Source organism: Aquarana catesbeiana, linkage group LG12, assembly GCF_042186555.1.
Source record: "Aquarana catesbeiana isolate 2022-GZ linkage group LG12, ASM4218655v1, whole genome shotgun sequence".
In the NCBI taxonomy this organism is placed as follows: domain Eukaryota; kingdom Metazoa; phylum Chordata; class Amphibia; order Anura; family Ranidae; genus Aquarana; species Aquarana catesbeiana.
This window is the reverse complement of record NC_133335.1, coordinates 220975453-220994124: the sequence shown is the minus strand read 5'-3', so window position 1 is coordinate 220994124 and position 18672 is coordinate 220975453. Positions and strand designations below refer to the sequence as shown.

Genomic DNA, 18672 nt, shown 5'->3' with positions numbered 1-18672 from the left:
GGCTCTAACACTGAGAACCAAGCGATCAAAAACTGCTAATCCTTCGGTTCTCGCAGCTCCCTGAGCAGAGAGCTGCTGACTGTCAGTTTGCCGAGACTGAGTCGGGTGCTGGTCCAGGCATGTGGGCGGATCCCTACTTCATTGTCGCGATCTTGCCTGAGCTTGGACCAGTGTTCTATCAAAAAGTGCCCGCGCATGCGCAGTATGAAAGGGCACTCCAGCTGATTTCCCGATTAGCTGGTGCGACGTCACCATGGCGCATGCGCACATCCTAGGATGCATTTTTCAAGGGAGATACAAATTTGACAGGCACAATTGAAAGCTATGCGAACAGCGGAGGGAGACCGTAGTTGTCAGATTGTGCCTCGCTGCTGCAAGGCGGGTTGCGGCTGTGCTGCAAGGCGGGTTGCGGCTGTGCTTGGACGCAGGCAAAACCCGCCGTTCAACACAGACAAAACCCGACCTTGGGCACACTGTAAACCCGTCCCGCAACAGCGAGGCACAATCTAACAACTACGGTCTCCCTCCGCTGTTTGTATAACTTTCAATTGTGCCCGTCAAATGGTATCTCCCATCGAAAGATGCCTTCTACGATGTGCGCATGCGCGATGGTGACGTCATGCCAGCTGATCAGGAAATCAGCTGGAGTGCCATCCTGTACTACGTGGGCATTTTTCGACGGAGGGCACTATTCGATAGAACATTGGCTTTGTGACGTCAGCAGCCAGCAGGCTTCAGCCCTCTGTCTGCAGGAAACGGGTCAGCAGGAAACGGGTCACAGGAGTGCAGAACAAAGGAGGAGTACAGCCAAACCAGCTTTAGCTGTATGCAAACGAGAAGATCTGGACAGCCGCACTCCAGGAAGTAATAATCCAAGTTTCTTAATTTACAGGACATCATAGACAGAGTGTACAGATCATAGGCTAACGTGTTTCACACTTGTCCAAGTGCTTACTCATAGCTCATAGTGCAGGGATAACTTTTGTACAGCTTTAGCTGTAATTCACCTTTAAGGCTCTATTCACACCTAGGGATGCACCGATACCGAGGACTTTCACAAGTACTTGTGAAAAAGCTCCTGATATTTGAAACCGATACTTTGCAAAACAAAAATGGATGGGCTCAAAGAATTGAATGCGATTTGAACAGGAATGCGGTGTGATTCCTGTCCAAATCGCATTCTGTTTCCTGCGCCGCTCCTGTGTGAACCCAGGCTTGTTATAGTGAAGTTCACACAGGAGCGGTGCAGGAAACCTCCCTGCATGACTGGTTCCGCCAGCTCTGGCTCCCCACTGTGGACATCTGTGGCTCTTCCTGCCTTTTCCATGGCTTTGTTCCCTGCATATCCAGCAGCTCTCCTCCCCCAGCCTCAAGCGGTTCGAGCCATCCTCCTTGGCAGTGCTGACAGTACGGACTACAGGAATTCTAATTGGTCAGCACCGTCACATGGACAGCGCTGACCAATCAGAAGCCATCTAGCCCGTACCGTCAGAAAAGGAGAGAAAGCCGTGGGGATCTCAAATACCCGCACCGATGTAGCAGCCTTTTGGCGTCTGACAGCAGGGGATCGTGGCAATCTGGGGTCCAGTGGATGGCTCGAACCACTGGAGGCTGGGGGGGTGAGAAGAGAGCCACTGACAATGTGGGGAACAAAGACATGGTCGAGTCAGGAGCAGCCCAAGCTGCAGGTGTCCACAATTGGATGGGAGCTGGTGGAACCCGTCATGCAGTGGAGGTTTCCCCGCTCCTGTCTGAACTCAGGCTCAAAATAACTATGACAAGCCTTGGTTCACACAGGAGCGGTGCGGGAAACTGCATGCGATTTGGACAGGAATCGCACAGCAGCAAAACAAGCTCCATTAACTACTTTGTCCCACGTAGGGCAGCCCATTGAATTCAAGTGATTAGATCTACTTTTAAGGTTTGGGTGACTTTTTCTAACTATTTTTGGCTTCTCAACCCATAGCCACTAAGAAGAGTATGGTAATATTTATACCTAAGGGGTCAAAGAGGAATTCTTTTGTCCTTGCCAAGATGTAAAAAATTGTTGACCTGGGGCATGTTTTTTTTCCCAGACTGAATTTTCTTTCCAGCTTAAAGAACCATAAAACTATGCAATTGCATTGGTTGCAAGATTGTTTCATGGCAGTTAAAGAAGAAGGAATGCATAACTGAACTAAAGAGCGTCCTTAAAGCGGAGTTTTGCTGATTTTTTTTTTTTCATTTAAATCAGCAGCTACAAATACTGTAGCTGCTGACTTTTAATATAAGGACACTTACCTGTCCAGGGCACCTGCGATGTCGGCACCCGAGGCCAAACCGTCTCTCGGTCCTCGGATGCTGCCGCCGCCATCTTCTGTAAGGGAATCAGGAAGTGAAGATTTGCGGCTTCACTTCCTGGTTCCCTACTGCGCATGCGCAAGTCACGCTGCGCAATCCGAATGGTCCCTGCTGTCTCTGGGACCTGTGTGTCTCCCAGCAGACAGGGGGGGGGGGATTGGCGTAGACACCCCCCCGTGTAAGTGGGTGCAAATACCTGTATTATACAGGTATCTGCCCCTCCTGAAAGGTGCCAAATGTGACACTGGAGGGGGGGGGGGGGGAGGGTTCCGAAAAGCGGAATTTCCATTTTTGTGTGGAACTCCGCTTTAAGAATTTACATGAAATTTTTGTTGTTGTTGTAAGATGGTAGGTACGATGGCTGTCACTTACACTTTACACCTTTCCTGCATGTCTGCTGCTGATATTTCAGCCCGGAAACAATCTCCTTGTGCACCTGTAATACAAAACACCAGGTTAGGTGAGCAAGAAGAAAAAATAAAATAAAAAACTCCAAGCACACACAAAAAGAAATCCATTTTCTGCATTTGGGGATATGCACAAGCACCCACAGGGATGTCAAAAACTGGACTGTGTTCGTGCAGCCACTGCGTCTCAACTGACATGAACAGGACTTCCTGCACTGGGATGCACGTCCTCTGTGGGCAAGACATGGCACCCACACAGGTGTAAAAAGTAACCCCACTTTTGTTGACAAAAAAAAAAAAAAGAAAAAAAAACATTCCCCTCTGGGTGATGATCTATGTACACTGTAGGGATTTTAACAAACTTTTTTGCAGATTCCTACCTTTTGTTATTCTGAAGAAATAGCTGTTTGTCGGTTTCCATGAGTGAATGTGAATGGGAGTGGTTTTAAAGATTATTAATCAGCTGCTGCACTTGCAGGGTTCTAATGAGGAAAACTAGGCTGGCCATATATTATTCAATTTCCTTTAGATTTACTGTCAACTATATAGTTCAAGGGCCAGCCTGATTGCATACAAATTGAAAAAAATCTAAAGAAAAATTGTACGAGAAAATTGTATGATCCACTCCGGTAGTCTCCAGCGGCGGATGCCGTGTGCAGGAGAGAACCGACAACGGCTGGGAAATACCTGGGACGTGACGTCACCCATAGACTTACTATGGGGGTTTTCGTTGTCAGATGCTTACACAGAGAGGCCGCCGCTGACAGCGCAGCGCAGGAACGGACCGAATCAGCTTCAGAAAAGGTAGTTATAGCGATTTTTGCTTAACAGGGCCAGATAGATTAGTCTTAGTATGTGGTGTAGATTTTTAGTTTGTTTTTGGCTAAACTTCCACTAAAAAAATAAAATAAAAAACACAACTAAACACAGAGTCACTCACCCTCCCACCTCAGCCATTCAGGAGACCCCCCTTCTATTTTTTCAGTGAGTGAGTACAGGGTGTTCCCTGATTATATGAGGTGCAGACCATAAGGTGTCATCCTCTCCTCCTCTCAACCTTGTTTAACCACCTCCTCACCGAACTACGGCTGTAAGATGGCTACAGCACAGCTCTGTTGTGGGAGGGCAAGGGCACGCGGGGGAGCCTGCTTCTGGGAGGGCGTCCATGGATGTCCCCCGAGAAGCATGCCCCTCCGCACACCCACTGAGGCACCCATCTGGTGTGCTCTGTGTTTGACACAATCGATCACAGATCATGGAAAAGGGCGAATCACAGCGGTCCTTTACCATGTGATCAGCTGTGTCCAATCGCAACTGATAATGTAAACAGACCTGCTGGTTATCGGCAGTACTTTCCTCACACGGTGTGACAGCATGAGGAAAGCAGAGCCGGTAATTGGCCAGTGTCACAGGGAACATGTACACAGATAATCAGTGCAGGCGGATCGGTGCCACCTTTTTTTCAAATTGGTTGAACTCTATGAACTTGTGCCTTTTCAACATACACTAGATTACCAAAAGTATTGGGACACCTGCCTTTACACACACATGAACTTTAATGGCATCCCAGTCTTAGTCTGTAGGGTTCAATATTGAGTTGGCCCACCCTTTGCAGCTTCAGCTCTTCTGGGAAGGCTGTCCCACAAGGTTTAGAAGTGTGGCTATGGGAATGTTTGACCATTCTTCCAGAAGCGCATTTGTGAAGTCAGGCACTGATGTTGGATGAGAAGGCCTGGCTCGCAGTCTCTGCTCTAATCCATCCCAAAGGTGTTCTATCTGGTTGAGGTCAGGACTCTGTGCAAGCCAGTCAAGTTTCTGCACCCCAAACTCGCTCATCTAGGTCTTTATGGACCTTGCTTTGTACACTGGTGTGCAGTCATGTTGGAACAGGAAGGGGCCATCCCCAAACTGTTCCCACAAAGTTGGGAGCATGAAAATGTCCAAAATGTCTTGGTATGCTGACGCCTTAAGAGAGCCCTTTACTGGAACTAAGGAGCCAAGACCAAGCCCAAGCCCTGAAAAACCCCACACCATAATCTCCCCTCCACCAAATGATTTGGGACCAGTGCACAAAACAAAGTCCATAAAGACATGGAAGAGCGAGTTTGGGGTGGAGGAATTAGAGTGTCCTGACTTCAACCCTATAGAACACCTTTGGGATGAATTAGAGTGCAGACTGTGAGCCAGGCCTTCTCAACCAACATCAGTGCCTGACCTCACAAGTGCGCTTCTGGAAGAATGGTCAAACATTCCCATAGACACACTCCTAAACCTTGTGGACAGCCTTCCCAGAGGAGTTGAAGCTGTTATAGCTGCAAAGGGTGGGCCAACTCAACATTAAACCCTACGGACTAAGACTGGGATGCCATTAAAGTTCACGTGCATTTAAAGGCAGGCGTCCCAATAATTTTGGTAATATAGTGTATGTTAGAAGTAGATTGAAAAAAAGTGCCTCAAACACTATAAATTCTATTTAATAGCATATTTGGAAAGTACCCATTTACAACAAACACCAATTTATGTAGAAAGTCTTTTCATTGTATACAATAACTGTGGGCTTCTCACCTTAAAACTAATTTTGATTCTGTACTCAACTCCTTCTTTAAGGTAAAATGTTTCTTTCTTGAACTTCTCCAAATCCCCTGGAAAGCAGAAACAGACCGATGTTAAGACCAGACAGGAACACGGTGCAGAGTTTTTGTATCTGATGTGACAGACATTAAACACAGAATAACATTACCTGTCAGATCCAGCTCAAGTGGTCCAGGAGCCTCCGCACATACCAAGGTCAGTTTGGTCACAACCACATTTGGAGCTGTGGGATCTGATGATACAAAATACAGTAATATTAGTTTTACAGGTAAATCAGTTTTTAAAAACTTCCTGCCCAGCTCATGTACATATAATGCGGCAGGTCGCTAGCCCTGCGGGAACCGCCATACAGGTACGTCGGCTCCTTTAAGAGCCTTAGCAGGCGCCCGGTTGGGCACGCTGCCCGCCGGCCATCTGCGATTGCGGGCACGAGAGGCAGAATGGGGATCTATGTGTGTAAACACACAAATCCCGGTTCTGTCAGGGGGAGGAGAGACAAATCGTCTTCTCCTAAATAAGGATGATCTCCGGAGTGTTCGCACCGCCCACGGCAGAGCCCACCAGGAAGTTCGCGCTGCGCTAATCACAGGCAGTGAGACATTTCATGATCTCTGCAGCCGCGCCTCGGGACAATGTCTCACTGCCTGTGATTAGCGCAGCGCCGACTTCCTGGTGGGCTGTGCGAACACACCGGAGCTCATCCTTACTCCTAAAGATTAGGAACAGCGATCCGTCTCCTCCTCCAGCAAGTCCCCTCCCCTCACAGTTAGAAACAGCTCTCCCAGGGAACACATTTAACCCCTTGATCGTCCCCTAGTGTTAATCCCTTCCCTGCCAGTGACATTTATACAGTAATCAGTGCATTTTATAGCACTGATTTCTTTATGAATGTCAATGCCCATCCCCCCCCCCCCAAAAAAAAGTGTCAAAAAAAATTGTCCGATCTGTCTGCCGCAATCCTGATGAAAATTGCAGATCACCACCATTACTAGTAAAAAAAAAAAATAAAAAATGTCATAAATCTATCCCCTATTTTGCAGACGCTATAACTTTTGCGCAAACCAATCCATATACGCTTATTTTTTTTACCAAAAATATGAATATATATCAGCCTAAATTGATGAATAAATGTGTTTGTTTTGTTTATTTAAATTTGGGATATTTATTATAGCAAAAAATATTGATTTTTTTTTTTTTTTTCAAAATTGTCTTTTTTTTTTCATTTATAGTGCAAAAAATAAAAACTGCAGAGATGATCAAATATCACCAAAAGAAAGCTCTATTTGTGGGAAAAAAAAGGGACATACTGTATTTATCGGCGTATAACACAGACATTCATTTTATGGAGGGAAGTTTCAGGGAAAAAAAAATTAAAAATGTTAAAATAAGGGTCAGTGCCCATCTGCAGCCTCACCATTGCCATCAATGCAGCCTGTTTGATGCCCATCTGCAGCCTAGAGGGGACAAGCTTCGACAGACAGACAGAACAATGGTCCAATGGCGGCCCAGGAGACAGGACTTCCTATTACAGAGACCACCAAGTAAACAGGAGATTCTCACTGTATGTAATCTGACGGGGCTCGTCCCGCCCCCCTCCCTGGCAGCTAAAATTGAAGTATTGGCGTATAACATGCACACGCTATTTGCACCCGATTTTCATGGTGATAAAGTGAGTGTTATACGCCAATAAATACAGTAAATTTTGTTTGGGTACAGCGTCGCACAACTGCGCAATTGTCAGTTAATGCGACGCACTGCCGTATCACAAAAAATGGCCTGGTCATTAAGGGGCCAAATCCTTCCAGGAGTTCCACAACACAGGCGCTTCCCACAGCTGACTTCTCCTTAAAAGCTACCTGCTTGTCTCTGGCTTTAAATCTTTAAAGAGTATAATCAACCTGAAACCTTACGGTGGAGCGATCAGTAACTTTACAAGTCTCCATGAATACATTTCCAACATGTTACGATATCCAGTAACGATACCATCCTTCAGAAAAGCTCCACCTTTTATTTCATGTTGGGGAGCTTTTGGCATTGCAGGACAAAACACTAAAAGGGAGTTTTATCAAACAGGGAGGTACATGAGCTTTCCTGCTACGTTCTTATAAGCCAAGTCCTTCAGAGGTCAGAGAGAAAAGTTAAAGTTTCTATTATATTCTACACTCACCGGCCACTTTATTAGGTACACCTGTTCAATTGCTTGGTAACACAAATTGCTAATCAGCCAATCACATGGCAGCGACTCAATGCATTTAGGCATCTAGAATGTGGTGAAGACGACTTGCTGAAGATCAGCCCGAGCATCAGAATGGGGAAGAAAGGGGATTTAAGTGACTTTGAACGTGGCATGGTTGTTGGTGCCAGACGGGCTGGTCTGAGTATTTTCAAAAACTGCTGATCTACTGGGATTTTGTGGCTGCAATCTTTCTTGGTCTACTCGACCTTGGCTTGGTATCAAAAGAGCCCCTAATTTTCCACTTCTTACGTGATCAAACAGTACTGACTGGCATATTCAAGACTTTGGATATCTTTTTATATCCTGTTCCATCTTTGTAACGTTTCATTACCTTGTTATGCAGGTCTTTTGACTGTTCTTTTCTACTTTCTCATGGCTCAGTGTCTAGCCTGCTTAGTGCATCCATGTGAGAACTAACAAACTCATTGACTATTTATACACAGACACTAATTGTGATTTAAAAAGCCACAAATGTGGGAAATTAACCTTTAATTGCCATTTTAACCTGTGTGTGCCACCTTCTGTGTCTGTACCAAGGCCAAACATTCCAGGGTATGTAAACTTTTTTTATCAGGGCCATTTGGGTGATTTCTGTTATCATTATGATTTAAAAAGGATCCAAAAAAACTATCTGATAATAAATGTGATTGCTATCCTTAACCACTTAACAACCGGCCCATAGCCAAATGACGGCTACAGGGCGGTTGTTTAACTCTGGGAGGACGTCCAGGGACGTCCTCCCAGAATTCTGCTCTCGCGCGCCCCCTAGGGCGCGCACTCGAGAGCATCCGTGATCGTCGGGTCCACAGGACCCGGCGCATCACAGATCCCGGTAAATGGCCGCTGATCGCGGCCGTTTACCATGTGATCGCTCCGTCAAATGACGGAGCGATCACATGTAAACAAACCGGCGTCATCTGATGACGCCGGTTCCTCTCCTCCCCCTCTCCTCCCCTCCTGCGTACCGATCGGTACACAGTGACCGAAGAGGCGGATGGATGGATGGCTGCAGCGTTGTGGGCTGCATCTGTAGTGCCCACAGCGCTGCACAGAGACATCCAGCCATCCATCCATCCATGCTCAGCCATCCCTACTACTCTGCATGCCCTGCAATGCTGTGCAATACTCTGCAATTCCCTTTGCAATACCCCGCAATACTCTGCCATACCCTGCAATACCCCGCCATACCCCGCAATGCTCTGCCATACCCTGCAATACCTCGCAATACTTTGCCATACCCTGCAATACCCCGCAATGCTCTGCCATACCCTGCAATACCCCGCAATGCTCTGCCATACCCTGCAATACCTCGCAATACTCTGCCATACCCTGCAATACCCCGCAATACTCTGCCATACCCTGCAATACCCCGCAATACTCTGCCATACCCTGCAATACCCCGCAATACTCTGCCATACCCCGCAATACCCCGCAATACTCTGCCATACCCTGCAATACCCCGCAATACTCTGCCATACCCTGCAATACCCCGCAATACTCTGCCATACCCTGCAATACCCCGCAATACTCTGCCATACCCCGCAATACTCTGCCATACCCTGCAATACCCCGCAATACTCTGCCATACCCTGCAATACCCCGCAATACTCTGCCATACCCTGCCATACCCTGCAATACCCCGCAATACTCTGCCATACCCCGCAATACCCCGCAATACTCTGCCATACCCTGCAATACCCCGCAATACTCTGCCATACCCTGCAATACCCCGCAATACTCTGCCATACCCTGCAATACCCCGCAATACTCTGCCATACCCTGCAATACCCCGCAATACTCTGCCATACCCCGCAATACCCCGCAATACTCTGCCATACCCTGCAATACCCCGCAATACTCTGCCATACCCTGCAATACCCCGCAATACTCTGCCATACCCTGCAATACCCTGCCATACCCTGCAATACCCCGCAATACTCTGCCATACCCTGCAATACCCCGCAATACTCTGCCATACCCTGCAATACCCCGCAATACTCTGCCATACCCTGCAATACCCCGCAATACTCTGCCATACCCTGCAATACCCCGCAATACTCTGCCATACCCTGCAATACCCCGCAATACTCTGCCATACCCTGCAATACCCCGCAATACTCTGCCATACCCTGCAATACCCCGCAATACTCTGCCATACCCTGCAATACCCCGAAATATCCCGCAATACCCAGCCATACTCTGCAATACTCTGCCATACCCTGCAATACCCCGCAATACTCTGCCATACCCTGCAATACCCCGCAATACTCTGCCATACCCCGCAATACCCCGCAATACTCTGCCATACCCTGCAATACCCCGCAATACTCTGCCATACCCTGCAATACCCCGCAATACTCTGCCATACCCTGCAATACCCCGCAATACTCTGCCATACCCTGCAATACCCCGCAATACTCTGCCATACCCTGCAATACCCCGCAATACTCTGCCATACCCTGCAATACCCCGCAATACTCTGCCATACCCTGCAATACCCCGCAATACTCTGCCATACCCTGCAATACCCCGCAATACTCTGCCATACCCTGCAATACCCCGCAATACTCTGCCATACCCTGCAATACCCCGCAATACTCTGCCATACCCTGCAATACCCCGCAATACTCTGCCATACCCTGCAATACCCCGCAATACTCTGCCATACCCTGCAATACCCCGCAATACTCTGCCATACCCTGCAATACCCCGCAATACTCTGCCATACCCTGCAATACCCCGAAATATCCCGCAATACCCAGCCATACTCTGCAATACTCTGCCATACCCTGCAATACCCCGCAATACTCTGCCATACCCTGCAATACCCCGCAATACTCTGCCATACCCCGCAATACCCCGCAATACTCTGCCATACCCCGCAATACCCCGCAATACTCTGCCATACCCTGCAATACCCCGCAATACTCTGCCATACCCTGCAATACCCCGCAATACTCTGCCATACCCTGCAATACCCCGCAATACTCTGCCATACCCTGCAATACCCCGCAATACTCTGCCATACCCTGCAATACCCCGCAATACTCTGCCATACCCTGCAATACCCCGCAATACTCTGCCATACCCTGCAATACCCCGCAATACTCTGCCATACCCTGCAATACCCCGCAATACTCTGCCATACCCTGCAATACCCCGCAATACTCTGCCATACCCTGCAATACCCCGAAATATCCCGCAATACCCAGCCATACTCTGCAATACTCAGTGATACCCAGCCATACTCTGCCATACCCAGCCATACTCTGCAATACTCAGTGATACCCAGCCATACTCTGCAATACTCAGTGATACCCAGCCATACCCAGCAATACTCAGCCATACCCAGCCATACTCTGCAATACTCAGTGATACCCAGCCATACTCTGCCATACCCAGCCATACTCTGCCATACCCAGCCATACTCTGCCATACCCAGCCATACTCTGCCATACCCAGCCATACTCTGCCATACCCAGCCATACCCAGCCATACCCAGCCATACCCAGCCATACCCAGCCATACTCTGCCATACCCAGCCATACTCTGCCATACCCAGCCATACTCTGCCATACCCAGCCATACTCTGCCATACCCAGCCATACTCTGCCATACCCAGCCATACTCTGCCATACCCAGCCATACTCTGCCATACCCAGCCATACTCTGTGATACCCAGCCATACTCTGTGATACCCAGCCATACTCTGTGATACCCAGCCATACTCTGCAATACTCGGTGATACCCAGCCATACTCTGCAATACCCAGTCATACTCGGCGATACTCTGCAATACCCAGCCATGCTCAGCCGTACTCGGCCTCTGTATGTGGCCAGGCTGTGGAAGTCTCACACATGTGGTATCGCCGTACTCAGGGAGGAGTAGGAGAATCTATTTTGGGGTGTCATTTTTGGTATATACATGCTATGTGTTAGAAATATTGTATAAATGGACAACTTTGTGTTAAAAAAAAAAAAAAGCGTTTTAACCACTTCCCGCCTTCCATACGACGTCCTTGACTTTGTGCGGGGATATCTGAATGATGGGTGCAGCTACAGGCATCATTCAGATATCATCTTTTTCAGCCGGCGATTCCCTACACCATAAGAATGATCGTAGCGGCTGTTACACTGCTTGATCGTTCTTACGGGAGGCGAGAGGGGACGCCCCCCCCTCCCGCCGCCCTCCGGTGCTTCTACTGACTCACCGCTATGATCGAAGCCAGGATCTTTTTTTTTTTTTTTTTTTTTTTATTTCAGGAACAGCCTAGAGGTGAGATGTGGGGTCTTATTGACCCCATATCTCACTGTAAAGCGGACCTGTCATGCCATATTCCTATTACAAGGGATGTTTACATTCCTTGTAATAGGAATAAAAGTGATCAAAAAATTTTTTTTTTTTGGAAAAAAGTGTCAAACTAAAATAAATAAAGTAAAATGAACAATAAAAAAAAATAAAAATTTTTTAAAGCGCCCCTGTCCGTGTGCTCGCATGCAGAAGCGAACGCATACGTAAGTCCCGCCCACATATGAAAACGGTGTTCAAACCACACATGTGAGGTATCCCTGCGATCGGTAGAGCGAGAGCAATAATTTTGGCCCTAGACCTCCTCTGTAACTCAAAATTTGTAACCAGTAAAAAATTTTAAAGCATCGCCTATGGGGATTTTTAAGTGGTGAAGTTTGGCGCCATTCCACAAGCGTGTGCAATTTTGAAAGGTGACATGTTAGGTATCTATTAACTCGGCGTAACTTCATCTTTCATATTATGCAAAAACATTGGGCTAACCTTACTGTTTTGTTTTTTTTTAAAGCAAAAAACTGTTTTTTTTTAAAAAAAAACGCGTTCCAAAAATTGCTGCGCAAATATCGTGCGAGATAAAAAGTTGCAATGACCGCTATTGTATTCTCTAGGGTCTTTGCTAAAAAAACATATATAATGTTTTGGGGTTCTATGTAATTTTCTAGCAAATAAATGATGATTTTTACATGTAGGAGAGAAATGTCAGAATTGGCCTGGGTGCTCCAGAACGCCTGAAGGTGCTCCCCTGCATGTTGGGCCTCTGTATGTGGCCACGCTGTGTAAAAGTCTCACACATGTGGTATCGCCATACTCGGGAGTAATAGCAGAATGTGTTTTGGGGTGTAATTTGTGGTATGCATATGCTGTGTGTGAGAAATAACCTGCTAATATGACAATTTTGTGAAAAAAAAAAAAAATAAAAAAAAAAAATAAAAAAACTTGATTTTGCAAAGAATTGTGGGAAAAAATGACAACTTCAAAAAACTCATCATGCATCTTTCTAAATACCTTGGAATATCTTCTTTCCAAAAAGGGGTCATTTGGGGGGTATTTGTACTTTTCTGGCATGTTAGGGTCTCAAGAAATGAGATAGGCCGTCAGTACTTCAGGTGTGATCAATTTTCAGATATTGGCACCATAGCTTGTGGACGCTATAACTTTCACAAAGACCAAATAATATACACTAATTTGGGTTATTTTTACCAAAGATATGTAGCGGTATAAATTTTGGCCAAAATATATGAAGAAAAATTACTAATTTTCAAAATTTTATAACAGAAACGAAGAAAAATTTATTTTTTTACAGATTTTTCGGTCTTTTTTCTTTTATAGCGCAAAAAATAAAGAACCCAGCGGTGATTAAATACCACCAAAAGAAAGCTCTATTTGTGTGAAAAAAAGGACAAAAAATTCATATAGATACAGTGTTGCATGACTGAGTAATTGTCATTCAAAATGTGAGAGCACCAAAAGCTGAAAATTGGTCTGGTTATTAAGGGGGTTTAAGTGCCCAGTGGTCAAGTGGTTAAATAAAAGACGTTTTTTTGGCATGATCAGTCATACTTTCAATATCAATGCCGAAATTTTACAATTTCTGCCAGGTTATGCAAACTTTTGAGCACAACTGTACATGCATTTCTGGCAGGGTTTTGTGCTTAACCAATCTCTTGCTTTAAAAAAAAAAAAAAAAAAAAAAAAAAAAAAAAAGCAAAAGCATGAAAATGCATATTGAAGCATGAAAATGCATCAAAAACACATGACTATGCAACAGCACTAGTGTGAACCTAGGCTGTCACTGGCAGATATGTGCCCTGTGCTCGTCTGTTCACAACTCACCCACTGTAGCGGGAAGGGCACCCAGAAGAGCCTCTTTGTACTTCCGAAGACTCTCATCATGCTGGTCCATGGCCTGAATCTCATCAATGGACTTCGGAGCTGGAGCCTTGTAGTTGACGGAGTGTTCATCCTCTTCGTTTTCGGCTGCGATCTGCGCAAGCTGCTCTGAGGTGGGTTCGTGTTCAGCCATGGTTCAAGAGTGGGCACCCTAGTGCAGAAAAAGAAATTATCATCAGTGGTTATCCTTCTACAAACCTGTCCACAGTACCAAATGTATAATAGTGAATGGCAACAGTGCTACAACATTCAGTCTTTTTAATTTTTTGCACAGAGCAGCCCTGATTCTCCTCTTCTGGGGTCCCCTTGCTGGCGCTCCAGGCCCCTCCTCTTCATCGGGGGCCCCCACGGAAAGCCATTTTCTATGGGGGCACCCATGCGGGCTCGCTCCCGAGTCCAGCTGCGTCCATGGACACTGACAGCTGAACTCGGCCCCGCATCATAGTTTTTGATTGACAGCAGTGAGAGCCAATGGCTCCTGCTGCTATCAATCTGTTTAATGAGGAGAGCGATAGCGGCTGCAGCCGCTGAGCTCGTGCTCATCACTAGATCAGATCGGGTTCAGGTAAGAAAAAGTGCTGCACTACAGAGACTGCATTAAGGTGATAAAACCTTGAGGCTTTACAACCACTCTAAAAAAGGACCATGTTTTTTCTGCAAATCTTTGTTTACAAGTGAAAAATCTGTATTTTTTTCTAGAAAAATTCATTAGAACCCCCAAACATTATATGTTTTTTTTTTTTATAGCAAAGACCCTAGAGAATAAAATGTCAACACACTTTAATGAATTTGAATGTAAAAAAAAAAAAATAAATAAATAAAAGCCCACAATAAATAACCCAATTATTTAGTAAAATATAAGAGATGATGTTACGCCGAGTAAATAGATACCCAATGTGTCAGGCTTTAAAATTTCATACGCTCGTGGAATGACAACAAACTATAATACTTTAAAATCTCCATAGGTGACTCTTTAATTTTTTTTTTTTTTTTTTTTTTTACAGGTTCCCAGTTTAGTTACAGAGGTGGTCTAGCGCTAGAAATATTGCTATCGCTCTAACGTTCGCATGGATACCTAACGTGTGGTGCGATCACAGTTTACATATGCGTGCGTGACTTATGCATGAGTCTGCTACTGTGCGCGAGGAATTTTTTCTTCTTTTTTTTTACAGTATCCCTTTAATTTTTTTATTCCTATTAAAAGGAATGTAAACATCCATTGTAATAGAAACAAGGGATGACAGGTCCTCTTTATAGAGAAATTTGGGGTCAAATCTCTCCTCTACCTTTGAAAGCAAAAGGTCAAAAAGAAAAAAAATAGTTTTTTTTTTTTTAAATCAAAAGAAGTTTACTTCCGCTCTAGACTAGAAATGACATCACGACGTCGCTCCGGTCCTCCGAGATCATAGAAGATCAGAGAAGATCTGGCCTCTCCTCACCTCTGTGACCAGCCGCGCGAACTGTCTGTACGTTTCCTGGGCTTGCTGGTAAGAACGGCAAGCCCGAGAAACACCAGCTGGGGGTTGGGCCAAGGACCCCTTCCGCTGCTTCTAAAAACGACCCAGCGGCTAATCAGCAGCTCGGATTGCTTTTATGAGAAACAGAATCGCCGTTGAAAGAAAAAAATGAATTAAAATTACTGGGGTTATGACTGATCGCTTCATTGACTGGACAAGGTGGGGGACCACGACTTCACCACCCTGCCTCTCCACCTCATCCAATCAGAGAACACTTTGCACGCATGCAGAAAATGCAAAGAATTCTCTATTGTGCATGTGGCAAGCAGACATCCTCCTATATTCACAATGCAGGAGAGCAGTCGCTCAACGCAGGACTCGGAAGCTAGAGGAGATCACTGGAGTAATGGTACCCACTTGGGTTAATTCCAGCGGCATTGGCCAGACTGATATATATATATATTATACACACACACGCACATGCACACAGTATCTCACAAAAGTGAATACACCCCTCACATTTTAGTAAATATTTTATTCTATCTTTTCATGTGACAACACTGAAGAAATGACACTTTGCTACAATGTAAAGTAGTGAGTGTACAGCTTGTATAACAGTGTAAATTTGCTGTCCCCTCAAAATAACTCAACACACAGCCATTAATGTCTAAACCGCTGGCAACAAAAGTGAGTACACCCCTAAGTGAAAATGTCCAAATTTGGCTTAAAGTGTCAATATTTTGTGAGGCCGCCATTATTTTCCAGCACTGCCTCAACCCTTCTGGGCATGGAGTTCTCCAGAGCTTCACAGGTTGACACTGTAGTCCTCTTCCACTCCTCCATGAGAACATCACGGAGCTGGTGGATGTTAGAGACCTTGTACTCCTCCACCTTCTGTTTGAGGATGCCCCACAGATGCTCAATAGGGTTTAGGTCTTTAGGTTAGGTCATCTTTACCCTCAACTTCTTTAACAAGGCAGTGGTCGTCTTGGAGGTGTGTTTGGGGTCATTATGTTGAAATACAGCCCTGCAGCCCAGTCTCCGAAGGGAGTGGATCATGCTCTGCTTCAGTATATCACAGTACATGTTGGCATTTATGGTTCCCTCAATGAACTGTAGCTCCCCAGTGCCGGCAGCACTCATACAGCCCCACACCATGACACTCCCACCACCATGCTTGACTGTAGGCAAGACACACTTGTCTTTGTACTCCTCACCTGGTTGCCGCCACACACGCTTGATACCATCTGAACCAAATAAGTTTATCTTGGTCTCACAAGTCCACAGGACATGGTTCCAGTAATCCATGTCCTTAGTCTGCTTGTCTTCAGCAAACTGTTTGCGTGCTTTCTTGTGCATTATCTTTAGAAGAGGCTTCCTTTCTTTGAGACAGCCATGCAGACCAGTGATGCAGTGTATGGTCTGAGCACCGACAGGCTGACCCCCACCCCTTCAACCTCTGCAGCAATGCTGGCAGCACTCATACGTCTATTTCCCAAAGACAACCTTTGGATATGACGCTGAACAGGTGCACTCAACTTCTTGGTAGACCATGGCGAGGCCTGTTCTGAGTGGAACCTGTCCTGGTAAACCGCTGTATGGTCTTTGCCACCGTGCTGCAGCTCAGTTTCAGGGTCTTGGCAATCATCTTATATCCTAGGCCATATTTATGTAGAGCAACAATTTGTTTGAGATATTCAGAGAGATCTTTGCCATGAGGTGCCATGTTGAACTTCCAGTGACCAGTATGAGCGAGTGAGAGCGATAACACCAAATTTAACACACCTGCTCCCCATTCACACCTGAGACCTTGTTAGGCCTCTTTCACACAGGGCGGATCAGTGATGATCCGCCCCGTGAACATCCGCTGGCTCAGCAGGGATCGCTCCGCCGATCCCCGCTGAGCAGGAAGATGACAGGTCCATCGCTGCACGCTGTGCAGCGACGGACCTGTCAGAGCGCCGCTCTCCCCTATGGGGGGGGGGGTCGGATGACGACGGACCGTAGCGTCCGTCGTCACCCGATCCGATAACGGATGGAAAAGTAGGTTTCTCCTCCGTTACACTTTTCGGATCGGAGCGGGGTCGGATGTCAGCGGACATGTCACCGCTGACATCCGACGCTCCATAGGGATGAATGTATGTCCGTTTTTCATCCGAATACGGAAGGATGAAAAACGGACATACGGATCGTCCGTGTGAAAGAGCCCTAACACTAACGAGTCACATGACTCTGGGGAGGGAAAATGGCTAATTGGGCCCAATTTGGACATTTTCACTTAGGGGTGTACTCACATTTGTTGCCAGCGGTTTAGACATTAATGGCTGTGTGTTGAGTTATTTTGAGGGGACAGCAAATTTACACTGTTATACAAGCTGTACACTCACTACTTTACATTGTAGCAAAGTGTCATTTCTTCAGTGTTGTCACATGAAAAGATAGAATAAAATATTTACAAAAATGTGAGGGGTGTACTCACTTTTGTGAGTATATATATTACACACACACACACAGTTGTGCTCATAAGTTTACATACCCCGGCAGAATTTATGATTTCTTGGGCATTTTTCAGAGAATATGAATGATAACACAAAAACTTTTCTTTCACTCGTGGTTAGTGTTTGGCTGAAGCCATTTATTATCAATCAATGGTGTTTACTCTTTTTAAATCATGACAGCCGAAACTACCCAAATGACCCTGATCAAAAGTTTACATACCCCAGTTCTTAATACCGTGTATTGCCCCCTTTAACACCAATGACAGCTTGAAGTCTTTTGTGGTATTTGTGGATGAGGCCCTTTTATCTTCTCGGATGGTAAAGCTGCCCATTCCTCTTGGCAAAAAGCCTCCAGTTCCTGTAAATTCTTGGGCTGTCTTCTTGCATGAACTGCACATTTGAGATCTCCCCAGAGTGGCTCAATGATATTGAGGTCAGGAGACTGAGATGGCCACTCCAGAACCTTCATTTAATTGAAAAAGCCACATCACATGTTTTCAGAGAGTCCTATATTTCACCTGATGTTAGTTGTAGGTTTTTCTTTGCATACCGAACAATTTTCCTGGCAGTTGTGGCTGAAATTTTAGTTGGTCTACCTGACCGTGGTTTGGTTTCAACAGAGCCCCTCATCTTTCACTTCTTGATTAGAGTTTGAACACTGCGATTGGCTTTCGCAATTCCTTGGATATCTTTTTCTATCCCTTTCCTGTTTTATACAGTTCAACTACCTTTTCCCGCAGATCCTTTGACAATTCTTTTTGCTTCCCAATGACTCAGAATCCAGAAAACGTCAGTGCAGCACTGGATGAAAGATGCAAAGGTTCTGTCAGGAGTCCAGAAACTCACTGACCTTTTATACACAAACACACTAATTACAAGCAAACAGATCACAGGTAAGGATGGTTACCTTTAATAGCCATTCAAACCCCTTTGTGTCAAATTGT

The 18672-nt window shown here is 45.8% G+C and overlaps 1 protein-coding gene across 1 annotated transcript in view; it reads right to left on the bottom strand.

The window, feature by feature from the left end:
- The window catches only part of ARHGDIA (Rho GDP dissociation inhibitor alpha), a 39172-nt gene that overhangs the window by 3821 nt on the left and 16679 nt on the right, over positions 1-18672 (bottom strand). The window contains exons 2-5 of the mRNA XM_073606727.1: positions 13717-13924; positions 5488-5571; positions 5313-5389; positions 2713-2776 (exon numbers count right to left, since the gene is read on the bottom strand). Of these exons, the coding sequence (XP_073462828.1) occupies positions 2713-2776; positions 5313-5389; positions 5488-5571; positions 13717-13906 (415 nt within the window). The 5' untranslated portion in view covers positions 13907-13924. The remainder of the gene's footprint in view (positions 1-2712; positions 2777-5312; positions 5390-5487; positions 5572-13716; positions 13925-18672) is intronic.